Consider the following 22,613-nt stretch of genomic DNA (forward strand, 5'->3'; position numbering starts at 1 on the left):
TTGTGATCACAGTTAGAATACTGGATGAACACAAATACATTCAGTTTGGGAGTCAGTAGGTATAATGGGCAAGGCTGAAGAGCAAAAGCAAGCAGATTCTCCCATGCTGCCACCACCTTCCCAGTAAGATCAAAACCAAGGAAAATATCTTGAATTGCACTTAGCTGACTCACCTGCAATTTGGTAAAGGGTCTTGAACTTCATAAGAACATAAGAAAAGCCATGCTGGATGAGACCAAGGCCCACCAAGTCCAGCAGTCTGTTCACACAGTGGCCAACCAGGTGCCTCTAGGAAGCCCCCAAACAAGATGACGGCAGCAGCATTATCCTGCCTGTGTTCCAAAGCACTTAATATAATAGGCATGCTCTTTTGATCCTGGAGAGAATAGGTAAGCATTGTGACCAGTATCCATTTTTACTAGTAGCCATGAATAGCCCTCTCCTCCATGAACATGTCCACTCCCCTCTTAAAGTCTTCCAAGTTGGCAGCCATCACCCCATCCTGGGGCAGGGAGTTCCACAATTTAACTATTCATCTCTTGCCAGAGTTGCCAACACCAGGCTGGAAAATTCCTGGAGATTTAAGGATGGAGGCAGGGGAAGTTGAAGTTTGGAGAAGGACCTCAGCAGGGTGCTACAGAGTCTACCCTCTGAAGCAGCCATTTTCTCCGGGGGAACCTGTCGTCTGGAGATGAGTTGTAATTCCAGATCTCCAGGCCCCACCTGAAAGTTGGCAACTCTGCCTCTTGGCTTATGTGCTGTAGCCACTGGGTGCAGCAAAATGCCTTAGATCTGTCCTGCATGTTACCCCTGGGGTCCCTTGCAGCAGCAGGAAGCAGGTCAGATGTTTGAACACAAACAGCACCCTGAGGCGAGCAGGGAGACACCCGCCCGGGGAGGCTGCTGAGCTTGTCTCCAATTCCCTAGCCTGCTTGCTAGGAACACATGGGTATAGCCACCAACCCAGCAGACAAGCCTAGAGGAGCTGTGAAGCAAATTAGAGGACCTATAAATAGATGAACCTCATGGGAAAGGAAACGGGTGCTTGGAGTGACAATATTTTCTCCCCCGTGGTCACTGGTAAGCTTGTGAATCTCTCCCCACCCCCACGCCTGGTCCTAGCCTGGCATTCTAACCACTGCACTCCACTGTAACTTTAATAGAGTGGTAGCTCCTGTATTGTTCTCACTGGAAGTGAGGAGGCAGCAGGAATGTAGACTTTGCATTGGGTCTGGTACGCTGTAATGCTAAGGGACTATGAATCAGGATGTCCCCTCTTTGTATTTCACCTCTGCCATGAGCTCATTAAACAGCCTTGACAAGCCATTATTTCCTCATAGCAGCACCCAAAACCTAGTACAATAATTTGTTTTTATATCGAACTATGAAAAAAACAGTCTAAAAGATGTCCTAGCAGCTAACCCACCTTTACGTGGAGCCGGGTTTTTGTGGGATGGAAGAAGAAATGCAAAGGGGCACCGCTGGACAGAAAGTTACACAGGCTTGGCACCATTATTGGACAATCTCACTTCCTCTTAACAACTGCAAATACTACTCAGAGGCTGAGCAAAGAAGAACTCTGGGAAACCTTTCACTCATCTTCAAGAAGAGAAAAGGTCTTTTGTACATAAAGGAGGCACCTTGACATCAGAACGTGTGGACGCACCCTGAACTTGCTTCAGTATCTAACTTGTACACCCAGGAAGAGTCTGAAGCAAATTCCAAGGGAGCAGAACAAGAGGCCCAGGATAATTAGGGGCTTCAAGTTTTGTCTCCATTTCAACTAGGGAAGGGCGTGTGGGAACGCTGATCTGGGCAATTGTAGGTACTGGAAGTTGAAAAGCTGATGCAGGACTATTTCACAGTACTTGACAGCTCCTACCATTTCATATTTGATGTCTGCCAAAATCAAAATAATCTGGAGATGCCACCAATTCTAGAGCATATGCCCTTTTGGAAGGAAAAGTTTGCATCCCTCCAAATATTGCGTTCAACATTTGATTCTCTACTCCAAATGTACCATTTGACCTTCCACTGAATTTTCAAATACCTGCACAAAAAATGCATTTCAGCACTAGCATCTATATATGCAGGAGACACTGAGATGCAAGACTGGTTGGACCCTAGTGCTCATATTTTCTCCCTCATGGATCAGAAAGTCAAACTGTACTCCAGGGATAACATTCTGATATGTAGCAATTTCCGTGTCAGCCTATGAGATTAGCACAGGTATAGGCTAGAGCAATTTATTAGCTATGAAGCGGAGAACAAGCTACTGTGGTGTTCCATGTACAGGGATCATTTGTGCCAAACAGAACAGCTTCCCAGCCCGGATAATGCTTTTGCTAGGCTTGGTTGCTCCTGTTCTAGAATGATATATTATTACGATTAAGAGATCTCTAGCAACAAAAGAGATTTGGTTCATTGGTCTCAATCGATATGAAATTAAGCTCCATCACTGCCTCCTTAGCGTCCCTGACTGCTCTGCTTTCTGATCCACAATCTCACAATAGCCCAAGCTCGTTTAGGGCAAAAACGCACGGTTGCTTTAGCCTCCTTTGTTCCCTATTTCAGCCAGGATCGAACGCACATTTGGCAAAACGCATGTGTTCGATCCTGGCTGAATCCTGGCTGAAACAGGGAATAAAGGAGGCTAAAGCGACCATGCATTTTCGCCCTTAAGTGTTCCACTAATTTCCTACCAACAACACTAGCCCCTCTTGAAGTTTGGTCTTCTTTGAGGAACACCACCCCCTGGGTGCCATCTTTGTCTCCACCATCCAAATTTATAGTTCTACTTTTCAACCCATTGCTTATTCTGCCCTACTCCATTAGGGGCATTTTCCCTCCTCACTCCTAAGTCTTTCAGCCTTCAACTTCCCGTCCTATTCAGTTACTCAGCCCTATATTTCTGTGATGCAAAGTGACTTTTCATGTTCCTCGCGGAAGCCGTGCTGTTTGTCGTCATTTCACTGCTGACAATTTCTCACTAAACAGCTGCAGTGCCTACGAATGTTTCACAACGTATTTAAGAGACAAAAGTCAGTGCCGTAGATCCTACTACTCATTGCATGGAATGGGGAATTTTCTGTGTCTCTCTCTGTCACCCTTCTGACCCCAGGAAAGATCATTCCCAGGACTATGGGCCCTGCATGGAGAAATAGCAGCATGGGTGTGGGGCAGCTAGAATGCGGAAGGGCAAGGGGGTAAAATTGTTTCTCCTTCTGCAAGCTCCTCTGAGGAAAGGAGTCAATTTTTGTGGCGTTCAGCAATACGTTTTATGTTTTATATTAGTTCCAGGATATTGGAATTTGAAGCAGTTCCAGTCTAGGTTTTACCCATGTTATGAGATTAACTGGCTAGAGGAACTGCTGTGATGGACTATGCTTGGTCTTGTGTTCCTTAGAATCAGAGTTGGAAGGGGCCATACAGGCCATCTAGTCCAATCCCTTGCCAAATGCAGAATCAGCCTAGAGCAGTAGTTGCCAATCTTTTTTTCACTTTACTCCTTGGCAGCCCATTTCCATAAATTGGAATATTATATTCATATTACCAAAATGTTTGTAATTAATATAGTTGCTGTTATTTCAATTTTTTTCATGAACCCCTAAATGTCCTTGTTCGTACCTAGGGTTGCCAAGTGGTGGCAGGCAAACCCCCGCCAATCCACCTGGCTGCCCACTGACCAGCTGAAGGTCGGTGGGTGTGTGCATGCGCTCCTACCCACGACGCCATGTCACTTCTGGTTTACACCCGGAAGCGCCGCATCGCAAGAGGCCGTTTACCGTGGTAAAAGGCCCCTTGCGATGCGGCACTGCTGGGTGTAAATGCATTGCAAGTGGCCTTTTACCACTCAAACTGGGGGTTTGAGTGGTAAACGGCCCCTTGCAATGTGTTCAACACCCGGAGGTGCTGCATCACAAGGGGGCGTTTAAAGGCCCCTTGTGATGCAGCACTTCCAGGTGTAAACCAAAAGTGATGTGATCATGGCCATGCGCACGATCGTACCTCACCACCGCCCAAAAAACCTTTCACCGGAGGAGAGGAGGGACCTGGTAAGCCTATTTGTACCCCTGGGGGTACATGTACCCCAGATTGGGATCCACTGGCCTAGAGCACACCTGACAAGTGTTCGTCCATCTGCTGCCCTTCATTCATTCATCCTGAATATACCCATTGTGATGTATACATTCTTTAAGCAGGCCCTCCAGAACTCTTTTTTGTTTCCCACTGAGTATACAGAAGGGTCCTCACTTGGGTCTTGTGTTTGGTACCTTCTCAGTGTATATCTTAGTATACTTCATTAGCAGGAGTTCTCCCTAGTTGGGAGCGATAAAGAGACCTGTCGTCGAAGCTGCCAGAGTCTCCAGTGTGTTGGCTCCTCAGCAGGACTGAAAGGGGAACTGGAATGAAAGTCCACATCACCTCAAGTCTCAGAGGAGACCTCGCCCATGAAGCCCCCTCCCCACAGCCTTTGTACCTTGTAACTGTAAAGCACAACCATCTTTGTCAAGACCAGTTTTCAAAACATTTTGCCACCCCTAATCACAGTACTGGGTGCTCCAAATATTGCTGCCCAGGATCCTTTGCAGTGTCTGGGAGCAACACTCAGACTGGATGTAGAACAGCATCCCAGCATCCCCTGCAACATTGCAAGAGATTCTTGGTGTGCCCTGTTCAGACAGCTCAGTACAGATACTTGGTTAGCGATTCTAAATTTTTTTTTTTTAATAACTCATTGTTAAAAGGTAAAGGTAAAGGTCCCCTGTGCAAGCACCGGGTCATTCCTGACCCATGGGGTCACGTCACATCCCGACGTTTCCAAGGCAGACTTTGTTTGCGGGGTGGTTTGCCAGTGCCTTCCCCGGTCATCTGCACTGTACCCCCAGCAAGCTGGGTACTCATTTGACCGACCTCGGAAGGATGGAAGGCTGAGTCGACCTTGAGCCGGCTACCTGAAACCGACTTCCGTCGGGATCGAACTCAGGTCGTGAGCAGAGCTTTTGACTGCAGTACTGCAGCTTAACATTCTGCGCCACGGGGCTCTTCAACTCATTGTTAGCTGCTGTATATATATAAAAAACCCAAAATGCTGGAGGCAGCTTGTGACATGTTAAGACAAATATCAGTAGCTGAAAACTGACAGAACTAAACAATTACACAGCAAAGAACACAATATGAGCAGCATGTGAAACTTCCTATTAAAATAACAGCCTAGAAAAGAACCCAACAAAACGGGACAAAATCAAATTAAAGCAAAATAAAAGTCTTTGCCTGACCAGTTATAGCAATGTTGCCAACAGGCCTGGAGGAAAATGTAGTGCTCTTTTAATAGAGGCTTAATTTGATGTTATCTCCCTCCATGGCTGCCCTGACCTGGATGGCCCAGGCTAGCCTGATCTCGTCAGATCTCAGAAGCTAAGCTGGTTCAGACCTGGTTAGTATTTGGATGGGAGATCACTAAGGAATACCAGGGTTGCTGTGCAGAGGAAGGCACTGGCAACCCACCTCTGTTAGTCTCTTGCCATGAAAACCCCCCAAAAAGGGGTCGCCATAAGTTGGCTGCCACTTGACCGTACTTTACACACACACACACACACACATACACACCTTTCCATGGCCACAAAAAGCTTCAACAGCCCATTTCTACACATTGTACACTAACAAAACGTTTGATTGAATTCCTTATAGGGCATGCTTGTTATTAAATACTGGGAGCAACATTATCATATTGGAAAGTTGTTTCAGAAATATTGGGACAATATTCTCAATATATTGTCGAAGGCTTTCACGGTCAGAGTTCATTGGTTCTTGTAGGTTATCCGGGCTGTGTAACCGTGGTCTTGGAATTTTCTTTCCTGACGTTTCGCCAGCAACTGTGGCAGGCATCTTCAGAGTAGTAACACTGAAGGACAGTGTCTCTCAGTGTCAAGGGTGTAGAAAGAGTAATATATAGTCAGAAAGGGGTTGGGTTTGAGCTGAGTATTGTCCTGCAAAAGTATTGTCCTGTAAGTATCAAGATAATGTGCTAATGAGGGTATGGTATGTTAATATGGAACCATTGTATCCTGAAGTGATCTGTTAATGTGTGTAATCCAAACCTAATCTGTATGGCTATTGTTGAATGTTGTCTTTGTCTGGAGGTTTTTCAGGGCAGGAAGCCAAGCCTTATTCATTCTTAAACTCTCCTCTTTTCTGTTAAAGTTGTGCTGATGTTTGTGAATTTCAATGGCTTCTCTGTGCAATCTGACAAAATAGTTGGTAGAATTGTCCAGTCTTTCAGTGTCTTGGAATAAGACCCTGTGTCCTGTTTGTGTCAGTCCATGTTCAGCCACTGCTGATTTCTCAGGTTGGCCAAGTCTGCAGTATCTTTTGAAAAAACATAACCTACAAACAGTGTTTAAACCCACCAAGAAAATACAACAAATGCTACGATCAGCAAAAGACAAAAGAGACCCCCTCACCTCTGCAGGAGTATATCGTATACCTTGCAGCTGTGGAGAAGTTTACATCGGGACCACAAAACGCAGCATACAAACAAGGATAAAAGAACATGAAAGATACTGCAGACTTGGCCAACCTGAGAAATCAGCAGTGGCTGAACATGGACTGACACAAACAGGACACAGGGTCTTATTCCAAGACACTGAAAGACTGGACAATTCTACCAACTATTTTGTCAGATTGCACAGAGAAGCCATTGAAATTCACAAACATCAGCACAACTTTAACAGAAAAGAGGAGAGTTTAAGAATGAATAAGGCTTGGCTTCCTGCCCTGAAAAACCTCCAGACAAAGACAACATTCAACAATAGCCATACAGATTAGGTTTGGATTACACACATTAACAGATCACTTCAGGATACAATGGTTCCATATTAACATACCATACCCTCATTAGCACATTATCTTGATACTTACAGGACAATACTTTTGCAGGACAATACTCAGCTCAAACCCAACCCCTTTCTGACTATATATTACTCTTTCTACACCCTTGACACTGAGAGACACTGTCCTTCAGTGTTACTACTCTGAAGATGCCTGCCACAGTTGCTGGCGAAACGTCAGGAAAGAAAATTCCAAGACCACGGTTACACAGCCCGGATAACCTACAAGAACCAATATTCTCAATATTTCACAATAAGGATAAGCATGCCCTTCCAGACTCTCCCATGCAATTAAAATGGGGCAGGGGAGAAAGGAAGGCCCCAAGCTAAACAGTGACACATGGCCCTTTTACATATTAATGGACCATTCTTTCCTATGGGGTATATCTGAACTTGGAAGTCCAGAGGCCAAGTCTACCCCACAGAAAAGAATGGCCCTTTAAAATTTAAAGGGACTGATGCACTGTTGATCAGCTGTGGGGTGCTGAAAAAATAGGTGGTAGACCAGGCCTTCAGAGGCCAAGGCATCCATTATTTAGTGTGTCCCCCAGCTGGTTGGTGGAGCACCTGCCCTTTAAACTTTAGAGAACCGTTGTTTTCAGGGAAGCTAAACCTGCCCTGCCCAGTGGCACAGGCTAGCCCAGTCTTGTCACATCTTGGCTGCTAAGCAGGATCAGCCCTAGATGGGAGACCACCAAGGAACCAGTTTCCAAAACCAAATTTAAGTTGATGCAGGCTTTACTTGGAGACAAGGCTGATGTTACACCATATTTTAATCCATGACATTAACACTCGGAAGTGGATGATGTAATAATAAAAAGAAGAGGCCTTCTGATCATGTGCAGATCATTAATTAACCCCTGAGAACAGGAGGAAAAGCTCTCAGTCAGAGGGCCATCACTTCTATAATAGGCATGAGACCCAGTCTGGCATAGTCTAGTATAGATGGCTTCATGGAGGATAGGTCCATCAAGGGCTACTAGCCAAGATGATTAAAGGGAACCTCCATTTTCAGAGGTAGTAAACCTCTGAGGCCCGTGGTGCAGAGTGGTAAGCTGCAGTATTGCAATCCAATCTTTGCTCACGACCTGAGTTCAATCCCGACGGAAGTTGGTTTCAAATAGCCGGCTCAAGGTTGACTCAGCCTCCCATCCTTCCGAGGTCGGTAAAATGAGTACCTAGCTTGCTGGGGGTAAAGGGAAGATGGCTGGGGAAGGCACTGGCAAACCACCCCATAAACCAAGTCTGCCTAGGAAACGTCAGGATGTGACGTCACCCCATGGGTCAGGAATGACCCGATGCTTGCACAGGGGACCTTTACCTTTTTAAACCTCTGAGGGCCACTACAGGGAAGAAGCATCAGGGGAGGGACTTGGTTTCCATGTCCTGTTTGCTGGCCCTCCAGGGCAACTATTAGCCCACTGTGTGAACCAGAATGCTGGACTAGATGGACCACTGGCCTGATCCAGCAGGGCTCATCTAGTGCTTACAGTGTTGGGCAAAGAACTTGGAGATTCCCACTATGCCACTGGATGACCTTGGGCTGGTCTCTTGGTCAGTCTGACCTATTTCACTGTGATGTTTTGAGTTTGAATGGGGAAGGGAGAACCCTGTGTGCAGTGCTCTGAGCTCCTTGGAGGAGAGATGGGATAGAAATGTGATAGCCAGAAGAGTACCAGTATCTATCGAGCAATAAATGTTCTCCTACACATCCCCAAAAGTGGTTGCATTTCCTGAACAGCGTACATACGGAGCTTTGGGTTTCATTCAAGTAGACAAACACAAACCTCTCTTACAGCTAAATGATGCACAAGAACTTTCTGAGAAAAGCAGCCTCATGCTTGGTATCATGGAGTGGAAACCATTGTAATCTGACAGTGACAGACGTGCGGAGTAAGAGGATCAAGGTCTTCCTGAGAGGTTCAAGTATTGACAGTGCAATCCTAAGCAGAGCTACACCTTTCTAAACCCACCAGATTCAATAAAGGGGTGTCACTCTGCTTGGATTGGCACTGTAAAAGTAAAGAAAAAGAGTTTATTTGGGTCGGCATCCTCACACTCAAAGAGACCAGCCACGTTTCGTAGTGCTGGTTTTACAAGTACAAAATTCTGCATCAGATCTATCGAATAGCTTCGTCTTAAATTGCTTGTCTCTCAGGGGGCCAGGTCCCACAGGAACATTTCGTGGGAAAGCTCTGCTGAAACGTAGCTTTCCATTCATTCCAACACAGCTTCTGCAGGAGACTTCGCTACTGGATCATATCCTGAATTAGTAACCTGAATCAAAATATACTTTTTTTTAAAAAAGTGACAAAAACAGAACAGGAGAATTTCCTCATGCCTATCCCAAGCACAAAAAGTCTGCTTCTGTTTCCAGAAACAACTACAAAGAAAAAAGAAAAGAAACGAAACACAACAGCAGCAAATATGTACCAAAAAATCCTCCATAATTGTAGTTCATTTGCAACCCTTTAGATTCAGGATATGGTTTTCTGTTTTTGAAAATTCCCGGGCAAGTGATCCCTTTGCTGTTCTTGCTGTCAAAAATTGGGAGATGGACAGAGAGAAGTTTGGTAATTTTAAGAACTTTGGGGCACAAGCCAAGCAGGATCGGAGACGAGGGGGCTGAGCTGGCAGTCCCCAAGATGGCATGGGAGTTCAGCTGCAAGCGCGAAGGATGTATTGGATGTAACAAGGGACGGATAACGCAAACAACTCTTTCCAAGTGAAGATATATAAGAGCATGAGGGTCAAAGAAGATGAGATACAAGGTGACCCATGATCAAATTGTTCCATGGCTTTTTAAAACTTTTAAACAGCTATGTGGGGGGAGGCCTCAAGCAGGAGAGTCAACCCAGTGCCCCTGTGTTATGTGAAGAAGTAGTTTCCATATGTGGGAAAAGAGCTCAGGAGGAAGGTCCAGGGGCCGGGCATCTTATTACATTGCTTAATAATACATACAGTGCCTGGGTGAAGAACTAGATGCACTTTTTCAACAGAGGCCTGGACATGGTTTGGAATTCTCCAAAAGCTGCCTGGCCAACAACATTGGCTCTACCCCACTGATTTGCTTCTGCTCCAGGCAGAGATATATGCCTTTTATGCAGGGACATGTCTTATCCGCCCATCAGAGGTCACCTGGCTCTCCCCGCACGTTTTGCCTGCATTTTCCAGATGAAACAGCATTCGGAAAACACAGGTAAAACACGCAGGGAGAGATGGGTGAAAAAGGCATGCATAATCAAAAGGAAGCCCCGAAGCAGTCGGGGAGGTGACTGCGGGGAAACGTCCCTGCATAAAAGGACATAGGCTGAGGCCTCCTGAATTCCTTCCTCTCCAATACAAAAAGCATCGCAGGCCCTTGTGGACTTCTTACACACCTCATGGTGTCACCCTAAGCAGAGTTTCACCCATCAAAGCTAGCTGACATCAACGGACAGAAAAGTGTAATTCTCCTTAGGATGGTGACTGGCAGAGGCTCACGCCAACTTGCACGTGGCTTTAGTACATCAATGGAAGTGAGCCACTGAGGTGTATATCAGGGAAAGTGGAAAGAGTAGGGTTGCCAACTGCCTGGAGAGAGAGAGAAAATCTCCTGTCCCTTTAATAGATGCTTAGTGGGATATTCTTTTTACCAAATATTGTTATTTGGCTCCATACCATGAAAAGGTTCAACTGCTCTTTAAGCTTCTATTAAAAGCACAGGACATTTTTCTCCAGACCTGTTGGCAACCTTCGAAGCAAGGCAGCATCTCTCACCTTGGTCTCCAATAAGGAAGCAGCCACTACTGGAAGCCAGAGGCTCCACAATGTTGCATCTGATGAGGCTTTCTGTATTCATAAACTCACCACGCTGCCTCAGACCGAGTCAGACAATTTTTCCAGTAAGGTCAGTACTATTTACACTCCGAGGCAGCAGCTCTCCAGTGTCTCAGGCAGAGGTCTTTCATATCACCCAACACCCGATCGTTTTTTTTTAGCTGGAGATGCCAGGGATTGAACCTGGAACATTCTGCATGCAAAGCAGATGCTCTGCTGCTGAGGCTCATGAGTAGGGCTGGAGTCCTTTCTCACTTAATAATCTCCATGAAGCTTTAAGAAATTTATTTTGGGAATAATCTGGAAATCAAGATGATTTGTTTTTGCTTCGGTGGAGCCATGACTTTTGTTTTCACTCCTTGCCTCACTCTCACTGGGAAACCAATTTCCGCCTCCTCACACCTTTTCCTTTCCCCTGCAATGTTTTGAGAGGGATTTCCTCATGGGAGCGACAATGTGCCTGCACATACTAAAAACATGCACGTGGAAGGTGCATGTCGGCCCATCTGGTGCTTGCGCACACAAGTCATTAGTTGTATGAACCAGAGCAGTGTCATGCCTAAGATTTCAGAGCTGGGAAGGTCCTTTCAAATCTCACGGAAGTCACAAACTCACGCAAGCCACTCAATCACCCTCCAGGACTGGGATAATAATCCCCAACCATTTTAGGGGGCTGTCATAAGGATTAGTGCCACAACGTAGGCAATGTGCTTTGATCACCCAAAGATCCCGTATAAATGCTAAGACACAGAAGAGGACTCTAGGGCAATTTCTGCCGTTCCAATGCATGCACGTTCACCTAAATATGATGGACACATAGCAGAGTACATAGGCTAAGTATAGAGTCCCTACCCTCTGTGTCAGACATAACTTGAAGATTCTCCTCAATTCCCACATGGGGGGGGGGAGATTTGGATCATGCATGTGGCTCGCATGGAGTAGGGGCTTTTGCCTTTCCCCCTGCACCATTTTCTTAACCCAAAAGTTCCAGGGGTGCTATATTTGGACCTCTGAGGAAACCCATTTTTCTCCCTGGGACTTAGGCGACTTTCCTCCATCAGCCAAACAGTGCCCCCAAGACAGTTTCAAGTTTGGAAAATGGCATTGGGGGAGGAAGTCTCTTCTCCATGTACTCCTCAGCCCCAATCTGAATTGGGCAGCCTCTGTTGGGGACTGAGGAGAACCCACAACTCAGGTCTGACTGTTACACAAGGAAGGGGACTCTGTCACACGGCAGCCAACAGGCTACATGCACAGATTGTTGGCTGTTCTCTGTTGGAAAGCACTGTTGTCGTGGAGCGTTGTCATGTCTGAAGTAGCGGGGAGACGCAACGGCACTGCCGTGTCTGCTTCGAATGCGTGGTTCCAGGAGTGTGTGGACTGCCTTCTGCCCGGCGCCCGCATCCCAATTCCACCCACTTGGGGAAGCTTTTTTGGGATGATGCCCAAGCTGCCACCCGCCCGGCCCCCAATTTCTCAGCAAGTCAAACTCCTGGTCAACTTGCAAAGAGGTCATGTGAATCCACCTGCAAACCCGGGTCGGAGTGTGGCTGTGGCTCAGTGATAGAGCATCTGCTCGGCATGCAGAAGGTCCCAGGTTCAATCCCCGGCATCTCCAGTTAAAGGGACCAGGCGAGTAGGCGATGTGAAAGACCTCTACCTGAGACCCTGGAGAGCCGCTGCAGGTCTGAGTAGTAGGCAATACTGACTTTGATGGACCAAGGGCCTGATTTGGTAGAAGGCAGCTTCACGTGTTCATCTCTCCCCGGGCACAGAGGACCGACCCAGTAGCCTTCCCGCCCGAGAGAGACGCCTCCGCAGAGGAATAAAAGAGCAAGAGTCCAGTAGCACCTTCAAGACTAACAAAAATATTTTCTGGCAGGGTATGAGCTTTCGTGAGGTATCTGAAGAAGTGAGCTGCGGCTCACGAAAGCTCATACCCTGCCAGAAAATATAGTCTTGAAGGTGCTACCGGACTCTTGCTCTTTTCTACTACTGCAGATCTGAAAAAGTGAGCTGTGGCTCACGAAAGCTCATACCCTGCCAGAAAATATAGTCTTTAAGGTGCTACCGGACTCTTGCTCTTTTCTACTACTGCAGATCTGAAAAAGTGAGCTGTGGCTCACGAAAGCTCATACCCTGCCAGAAAATATAGTCTTTAAGGTGCTACCGGACTCTTGCTCTTTTCTACTACTGCAGATCTGAAAAAGTGAGCTGTGGCTCACGAAAGCTCCTACCCTGCCAGAAAACATTTTTGTTAGTCTTGAAGGTGCTACTGGACTCTTGCCCTTTTCGACTACTGCAGACAGACTAACACGGCGACCCACTGTGAATTACCCGCAGAGGAACTTTTCCTTCCCCGGGGCCACCCCCAAACAGGCAGGCAGCACCCCCCACCCCCAGGCAGCCGCCGCCGGCCGGGACGGGTACCTCGAAAAGCCACTTTGGCGATGCGGTCGCCTTTGCCTCGCAGGTCGGTGACGGTCTTCAGGTGGACGCTGAGGGCCATGCTGGGGGGCGGCGGGGGGCGGCCAGGCTCCCCTTCAGAGCTCCGCCACCCTCCTCTCCCGGCTGGGCGACCGTCGGCGGAGCCCTGGGGCTCGCCTGCCTCCCCTGCCGGTCCCGGAGCGCGGAGGAGAGGTGCTCGCCCGCCAGCCCGCCTCTCAATTATTCAGCAGCGCCGGCGGCCCCATGCCGGGCAGCCCAGCGCAGCTCGCTTGCTCTCCCCCGGCTGCAGCGGCTGCCGCCTTCACCGCCGAGCTGCTGCGTCCCAGGGAAAGTGGGGGGGGGGGAATACCGGGCAGGGCTCGCCCAGCCCCTCCCGGGGGGGAGCCGGGGAGGGGGAGCCGGGGCTCCTCTGCCTGCAGCGCGCCCGGCTGGCGCAGCGGAGGGGAAGGGAGGCAGAGCGCCGGCGAGCGAAATGCCCCCCTTCTTCCCACGTTGACATGCATTGCGCTGCCCCTCCCCGGCATGCGCCCCTGCGAGCACTTCGCCCTCGCCCGCTTCGTTCCTCTAGTAGTGGAAAAGGGCAAGAGTCCGGTAGCGCCTGAAAGACGAACCAAAATATTTTCTGGCAGGGTATGAAAAAGGGCAAGAGTCCGGTTAGCACCTGAAAGACTAACCAAAATATTTTCTGGCAGGGTATGAAAAAGGGCAAGAGTCCGGTAGCGCCTGAAAGACTAACCAAAATATTTTCTGGCAGGGTATGAAAAGGGGCAAGAGTCCAGTTAGCACCTGAAAGACTAACCAAAATATTTTCTGGCAGGGTATGAAAAAGGGCAAGAGTCCGGTAGCGCCTGAAAGACGAACCAAAATATTTTCTGGCAGGGTATGAAAAGGGGCAAGAGTCCAGTAGCACCTGAAAGACTAACCAAAATATTTTCTGGCAGGGTATGAGCTTTCGTGAGCCATAGTTCACTTCTTCAGCTCACTGTGAATTAACTTCGTTTCTCTAGGCAGCCCCGGCCAAAGTTCAGCTGTGATTGATTCCAATTTTTCTGAAGGGCTTGAGAAGAGGCTGGAGCAAGGTTGGAAGGTCCAGCATCCGGTTCCCAAGGGTGGCCAGCCAGGAAAACCCATGTGCAGGGGATGATGTTGAAGATGATGAAGAAGTGGTTTTTATGTGCTGGCCTTCTCTACCACTTAAGGAAGAATCAAACTGGTTTACAATCTCCTTCCCTCCCCACAACAGACATCCTGTGAGGTCGGTGAGGGTGAGAGAGCTCTAAGAGAGCTGTGACTAGCCCAGGTCACCAGCTGGCTTCATGAGGAGGAGTGGGGAAACCAACCTGATTCACCAGATTAGCATCCGCCGCTCATGTGGAGGAGGAGTGGGGAATCAAACCCGGTTCTCCAGGTCAGAGTCCACCGCTCCAAAACCACCGCCCTTACCCACTACACCACACTGCCCCCCCAGTCCCCATTTATCCTCAGGATCCAACACTCTTGGTATCTACCTGGCATTCTACACAGGATGTGGCTAATAGACCTTGAAAATGACCTGAAGCATCTTTTTTCTTTCACCCCTCCCTTCCCCTCCCCCTCCCCCCAAAAACATCCAGCCTGATTAAGACATCTGGAACAGTTGTGGCTCAGTGTTAGCACATTCGCTTGGCATGCAGAAGGTCTCAGGTTCAATCCCCAGCATCTCCTGTTAAATGATCTGGTAGTAGGTGATGTGAAAGCCACTGCCCCTATAAGTAGACAATACTGACTGTGATTGGACCAATAGTCTGACTTGCTATAAGGCAGCTTCATATGTTCCTGGAGAACTCCAAAAGTTGCAGAATTTTGTGTTATTTTTTTGTTTGCATGATGTGGCTTTCATTTTCAGAACTATACTGCGTAGAGGTTCCATTTAATTATCATGGCTAGCTATTATTTCTATGGCTGTTTTTAATACTCAGCAAGAGTATCTTCTCTGTCCTTACAACAGCCCTCAGAGGTAGGTTGGGTTGAGATTTTCACAAAGAGGCACCTTGCTCAGAGTTGCCACCTTCTTTCCTGGCAGGCCTCTGGAGCATTTGCAGCTCCATCATACCTGTTGTAATGCTGCAAGTTATGCAGCTGCTAATGGCAGAGGAGTCCTAGCAGGAAAAAAAATAGATGGCACTTTTTAATGTGGAAGATTCAGCTGTGATATTGCAGCTGGCACGGCTTAACAGATTCAAGAGAAGAGTGGAGGCAGCTGCAGGGCACTCAAGAATACACAATCTATTCCTGCTGTTTCTTGGAGGAGCTGAGGGTGTCATAGAATCATAGAGTTGGAAGGGACCACCAGGGTCATCTAGTCCAACCCCCTGCACAATGCAGGACATTCACAACTACCTCCCCCCAACACCCCCAATGACCCCTACTCCATGCCCAGAAGATGGCCAACATGCCCTCCCTCTCATGATCTGCCTAAGGCCATAGAATCAGCATTGCTGACAGATGGCCATCTAGCCTCTGCTTAAAAACCTCCAGGGAAGGAGAGCGTCCCACCTAGTCTTCTCTGAACTCTCTCAGCCCCACCTACCTCATAAGGTGTCTGTTGTGGGGAGAGGAAGGGAAGGCAATTGCCAGCCGCTCTGAGACTCCTTAAATGTAGAGAAAAACAGGGTCTAAAAACTGGGGCCATTTATGCAGGGCTGTTTCCCTCGGTCACCCCCACCGACTGCTTCAGGGCTTCTTTGATTATACTTGCCTTTCCCAGCTGCCAGAGGTCGCCTTGCACTCCCTGTGTGTTTCTGAGTGTTTTGCCCGCGTTCTGCGGATTTTGGCTAAAACAGCATCTGGAAAACGTGGGCAAAACACGTGGGGAAAGTGAGGCGACCTGTGACCATTGGGAAAGACATACATAATCAAAAGGAAGCCCCGAAGCAGTCGGCGGGGGTGACCATGAAGGAGGGAAGAAGGGGAAGTGGTTTTTATATGCCGACTTTCTCTACCACTTGAGGGAGAATCAAACCGGCTTAAAATCACCTTCCCTTCCCCTCCCCTCCCCTCCCCACAACAGATTCCCTGTGAGGTAGGTGGGGCTTAGAGAGCTCTAAGAGAGCTGTGACTAGCCCAAGGTCACCCAGCTGGCTTCATGTGGAGGAGTGGGGAAACCAACCCGGTTCTCCAGATTAGAGTCCACTGCTCCAAACCAAAACCACTGCTTTTAACCACTACCCCATGCTGGCCCTGCATAAATGGCCCAGCTCCTCTTCTTTACCCCAAAGGCAAAATAAGGTTCAAGGGTGTATAGGTCGGCCCAGTGATTCAACAGGGCCTTGCACACCCTGTCCTGAGGATATAGGGTTGTCAAGTGGCCTAGAGAAAGAAAATCCTATCAGTTTAATAGAAGTTTAATGAGAGGTGATTCAGCCGGTGATATTACTTACCTCCATGCCATGAAAAGACCCAGCAGCCAATGTCCACACATTTAAGCTTCTGTTACAGAGGCAAGGCATTTTTCTCCAGGCCAGTTGGCAACCCTACAGGGATGGATTTCATCCCTAAACCCCTGAAAAGATGACACACAGTAAAATAGGAATCACACAGAACACGAAAGAGCCGGCTGATGGCCACCATGCAGAAGGGGATGCCTGAGATCCATATTTCACATGCTGACAACATTAGCACACCAGGTCTGGAGTGCTGTTTTTATGTTCTATTTTTTAAATTTGTGGTTTGAGAGGCATTCAAGTGTGATGTTAGCAAGTGATGGTAGCAAGTGAAAGATTAAGAACTGCTGGATAGTCCAGACTATCCTTTCAGGGTTGTTTTACTGACCCTTTAAATTTAGTTGTTTGGTGACAGTCCATCTTTCTTGCTGTGACTACAGATGAATTATGAAAAATAAAAACAATGCAATAAAAAGCATATAAGGTTGCAATCCAAAGAACGCTTTCCCAGGATTAAGCCCCATTTAATTAAATGGGACATACTTAATGGGACATACTTCCAAGTGGGCGCGTTTTGGATTGCAAAAAAGGCTGGACTGTAAAATTCAAATGCAATACAAATAAAAAGACAAAGCATACCATAAACAATACACAAACTGGATCACAAAATCAGAAAACAATGCGGTAAAACCAAGATAATACATACAGTAAACACGGGTAGTAAACTACTATCCTATTTCATTATCGAAGCACTCTTCTGAACAATTCCATTTTACTGCAGATATTTTAAAGAAAGCCTGGCAGGCAGAAATTAAATCCGTGAGGCTTTCCCCCTTTCTTTTGCCCTTGCATCAGGAGAAGTTTCATCAGCTTGATTCCTCCATGAAAAACTGCTGTTCAAAGTACGGAAGCAAAGCTAGTAAAAGAGGTGGCAATTCTCTTTACAGCACCATATAAACTAGCTTGCCAGAGAGCAGGACTCATTGAACCAGATGCCAGAAGGGTTGTCTCTCCCTCCTCCCCACCCAAGACCCTTCTGCCTTCAACAAATGTATGGGAGACAAATTAAATAGGCAAATGGCTTCCATTGGAGCACCTCCATGCAGAAATATGACTTCTGCAAATCCTGCAGCTACTTAAAGCAGAAGAGCTAAGGTTGCCAACTGCCTGGAGAAAAAAAATCTGCCTTGTCCCTTTAACAGAGGCTTAATGGGCTGTGATTTACCAGGTCAGGTTATTTAACTGGGTGCCATGAAATCTCCAGATGCCCATTTTCACACATTAAACCCTTTATTAAAGGAGAGGGCATTCCCCCCCCCCAGGCCTGTTGGCAACCCTAAGAAGTACCATGCCAGGGGCCAAAAGTGACTAGAAAAGTCTAACTTTGGCTACTTTTTTTTTGCCCTAAAGTCTTTGAATTTAATCAAACCTAAGCTGTTTTGGGCAACAATTACACTAAAGCAATACTGAAAACAAAGATTGCAGAAAAGATCTAAACCACAGGAGGGAAAGGTTATATAACAACAGAACTTCACAAAAGGTAATTCAGTTTTAACCATTCATCTCCCAATATGGCCACAATAACCCATTCAAGCAAAATACCATACTAAGTAACGTCTATCTCTTATTTCTTTTCCATATTGGAAAATGCATTACAAATATCCAATCTGCCAACATCTCTCATCCTACCTTCAGGATCATGTATGTAAATTTCTGAACTAGAAAGTTAACTCAAATATGTTAATTTCAAGCAACCAACTCTGGTTTGGTTGATTGGCTAGTTAGCCAACTAAGTTATCAAATGCTAACTGCTATGAACCAAAAAAACAAACAACAACAAAAACCTCCACATTATCTGGAGAAGAATGTCCCCTGCCTTTGAGAGAAGTTTATCAGGTGAGGTTATTTATCCCCACACCATTAAAAATTTCTACTGAGGGTGGTGGTAGAAAATGCTGTCAAGTCACAGCTGACTTAGCAACCCTTTAGGGTTTTCAAGGCCAGATACATTTAGAGGTGGTTTGGCCAATGCCTTCCTCTAAGTAGCAACCCTGGACTTTCTTGGTGGTCTCTCATCTAGGTACTAACCAGCACCGACCCTGCTTAGCTTCCAAGATCTGATGAGATCAGGCTAGCCTGGGCCATCCAAGTCAGGGCCTATCTGAAGCTTATGTTGAAGGAGCAGGACATCTTTCTACAGCCATGTTGGCTACACTGCGTGCATGCTGACTCCACTTATGCTCTGCTGTGTGGTTTCAGATACCATGCCCCAGACAAACACAACAAGAACCACACTGGTGAGAATCTGGGTGGTGACTCCTCCCCATTGAGCTTCTGATGTTGGCCAGAGAAAAGTTTTGCCTTTTGACATGCTTGGTCAGTTCTAACTTTCCCTGATTAGGGTCCACTGAAGGGACACGAGCTCAGCAGGAGAGCATAGGCTTCACATGCGGAAAGTCCCAGGTTCCATGCCAAGTATCTCTACACGAAAGGAAAGACCTTTTGCTGCCTGGAGAGTTGCTCCCTGCCAGACTAGACATTACTCAGCTAGATGGACCAATGGCCGGACTCAACGGAAAGCAGCTTGATGTCTTCAATGGGAAGATACTGTTGGTTTTCAGAACACCTTGGGGCAAGAAGTGCTAAACGGACAGCCGGCTTATGCACACATGCTGTGCAGCTACTGAGAATAAGAACAGCTGCTTGGTACAGTTAGCATTTCGGGGTGGGGGGGAGTCTTCCTTATTCATCACAAGGGCCCAGATTCTGAATCAGTAGCCGCATTAGTCTGCTACAGAAAACAAAACAAAACAATACAAGTTTTGTGGCACCTTACATATTTATTACGACATAAATTTTCATGGACTAGAGCCCAGCGCACTTAAATGCAGGATTGTTTATGCCATAATAAATGTTTTGTTTTATCACAGCTGCAAATGACCTGGGATAGCTATCCTACTGCACTATGGTTCACATCAGAAGAGTACTACTTGTCAGGTCTGTACCTTGCACTGCAGTGGACAGAGAGTTGCCTTCACATACAGAAGACCTGGGCATAGTTTATTTTATTTCCTTCATTTACTAGGGCAGCCAACTCCAGATTAGGACATTCCTGGAGATTTTGGGGATGGAGCCTGAGGAGGGCAGGGTTTGAGGAGGGGATGGACCTCAGTGGGGTATAATGCCATACAGTGTACCCTCCAAAGCGGCCATTTTCTCCAGGAAGACTGATCTGCATCATCTGGAGATCAGTTGTAATTCTGGGAGATTTCTAGGCCCCCCATGGAGGTTGGTAACCCTATCATTTATACCACACCTTTCTCCCCAGTGGGACTCAAAGTTTCTCACCTCCATTTTGTCCTCACAACAATTCTGTAAAGTAGGTTAATCTGAGAGCATGTGACTGGCCCAAGGTCACACCGCAACTTTTTATGGCTGACTGGGGATTTGAACCTTGGGTTTCCCAGCTCTGATCACCACAATACACTGGCTTTAGAAGGTCACTGCAAGAGCCCAGCATGTTTTAATAGAACACTAGAACATAGAGCTGACAACTTTGGGTTGGGAAATTCCTGGAGATTTTGAGGGTGGGGCCTGGGATTGAGCGGAGAGAGCTGAATGTGGATGAGATGCCAGGGTTGATCTTCTAAAGTTGCCCTTTCCTCCAGGGGTCTTTCCTCTTTGAGGTCTAGAAATGATTTTTTTTTTCTCTCACACTCCCCCCTACAACTTGATTTCACCTCCCAAGCTGAGGGAAGTCCTACCAGAGCCCCTCTGTTTGATAGCAAAGGATGGAAAGGCAGTTAAGCAGAGAGATGGGATATGCGGATTCAAAACAGGCTCACACCTACAGCGACTTCGTCTACCTTCCCAAGTAAATAAAGGATTGCTTTTAAAAGTTCCCAAGCAGGGTGCGGTAATTTCCTCACCCACTACCGCTCTTGGTTTTGTGCTATTTTCAGTCTGGGCTTTTGCCAGGTTTTACTGCTAGATTTTCATGTGGAAAATTTCTATGCTTTCTGATTTTCCTGATTTTATTGTTTTTTACTTCGTGAGCTGCCTCGAGCAGGTCTCTGGAGAAGCAGCATATGACTTTTGAAAATAAATACATAAATGCCACTTTCCTCTACCCCCCAAGAGAATCAGTGTGATTAGAGCAGTTAGAATCTCAGCCTGGGATCTGGGAGGCACGTCTGAATCCCCACTCTGAATCCCCATGGAAACTCACTGGGTGACCTTGGGCCAGTCATTCTCTCTAAGCCTAACCTACCTTGCACTGTTGCTGTTATTGTGGGTAGGATAAAATAGAGGAGGAAGCTGTGACTACAGGGACCAGTTTAAAAGTTGCCATCCCCCCCCCCAATAACTATTACTGACCTTCTCCCTTATTTTTTTGTGTTGTAAGTTTATATGTTCTAATAGAATTGTTTTTATCGAATCGTTCTATACATATTTCATTTTAAATGTTTTTAATGCTGAAAGGTTTTAATGTTTGATGTTCGCCCTTTTGGGATGGAAAACGTCATAGAAATGTGTTAAATGAAATAAATTAAACCCTACTTGTAAGCAGCTTTGGGTCCCTGGTGGGAAGAAAAGGGGGGTAAACATATATAAATACCTATACATTACAGGGTATTTTGCAGGTATAAAATAAATACCTGATAATCCATAACACGAAATGTGATTTTAAAACACTCTGCTGTTGACAAGGCAAGCAAGAGCAAATTGCAATGCTGAGGAACTGAAGGAGAACAGCCTGAGCCCACAGTTTCTTCCTAATCCTCAATTCTTTAATATTCTGCAGTATAGCCTCTCCACCCCGCTGCTTCTCTATTTCTATGCAGATTTCAGCAGTGAGATGTTTCTCCTTGGCCCAAACCTGCTTGTTTCTCTTTCTGGGAGTATCTCACATGATTCCCTCCTTTCATCCGAAACAAGCTGGGGTTTCTTTCCAAATGGGCCATGGCTCAGTGGTACAGCATCTGTTTGGCATGCAGAAGGTCCCAGGTTCAATTCCTGGCATCGCCAGTTAAAGGGACTAGGCAAGTAGGTGATGTGAAAGACCTCTGCCTGAGACCCTTGAGAGCCGCTGCTGGTCTTAGACAATACTGACTTTGATGGACCAAGGGTCTGATTCAGTATAAAGGCAGCTTCATGTGTTTATGTGTGATGTGTTGAAATCTATAATGATGTGCATGGGAGCAGGTGGCTCTCATTGGGGCAGGAGAGGTGCGTAGGCAGTTCAGACACTTCTCAGGCATCAGCCTGGGTGAACCCAAAGTTGGTTAATTAAGGGGAAATGACAGCCTGTGTCAACTGGCGAGTGAGGAGAGGCTCCCTCCCAGGCCATGACAGAAGCAGGGGAGAGAATGGTGGCTGGTCTTTGTCGCCATGGCTTCTCACTTGTCTGTCTGAGCAAACAAGCAGTCCATACTTGCTTGCCTGTCCTCTCCCTCTGGTGGGGAGCTGTTACTGCCACCATCGCTGCTTGCTCAGGGAAATGAATGATGGACAGCAGGTAGCAGCTAGCGTTTTGGCAGAGAAGGGAAGAGTGTGGTGTTGGTGGGCAAGGTGCAGGTGGGAGATGGGGGTGAGCAGGCCCAAATCTTCCAAGGTGACCCCACCCACCCCCGCTCTACCACTGCCACCACTCCCTTAGAGAGAGAGGTTAAGATTGTACTGTTGCTGCCTCAGGGTGGTAGGCCCTTCTGAAGCCAATGAGCTTTCTAAAACGGCCAAGCAAGGAAGTTAAATATATATTTAGGGTTGTCTACCTTCAGGTGAGGCCTGGAGTTCTCCTGGAATTACAACAGTTCTCCAAACTACAGAGATCAGTTTGTCTGGAGAAAATGGTAGCTTTGGAAGGCAAACTCTATGGTATACTCCACAGGCATCTCCTCCTGATCTCCAGGAATTTCTTAGATTGGAATTGGCAACTTTGTTATGCTGGGCCCTGAAGATTCAGAGGGGCCATCCTGAGCTTCAAGCCCATTCATGACATTCCAGAAGCAAATAAGAAAATCTTTTCTGATTT

The 22,613-nt window shown here is 46.9% G+C and overlaps 1 protein-coding gene across 2 annotated transcripts in view; it reads right to left on the reverse strand.

Annotated features, from left to right (window-relative positions):
* Positions 1-13,218, reverse strand: part of OTOF (otoferlin) — a 181,659-nt gene extending 168,441 nt beyond the window's left edge. For both annotated transcript variants that reach the window (XM_056852335.1, XM_056852336.1), the window contains exon 1: positions 13,140-13,218. In XM_056852335.1, coding sequence (XP_056708313.1) covers positions 13,140-13,218 — 79 coding nt within the window. The remainder of the gene's footprint in view (positions 1-13,139) is intronic.
* Between the last annotated feature and the right edge of the window lie 9,395 nt (positions 13,219-22,613).

Source organism: Euleptes europaea, chromosome 7 (genome assembly GCF_029931775.1).
Source record: "Euleptes europaea isolate rEulEur1 chromosome 7, rEulEur1.hap1, whole genome shotgun sequence".
In the NCBI taxonomy this organism is placed as follows: domain Eukaryota; kingdom Metazoa; phylum Chordata; class Lepidosauria; order Squamata; family Sphaerodactylidae; genus Euleptes; species Euleptes europaea.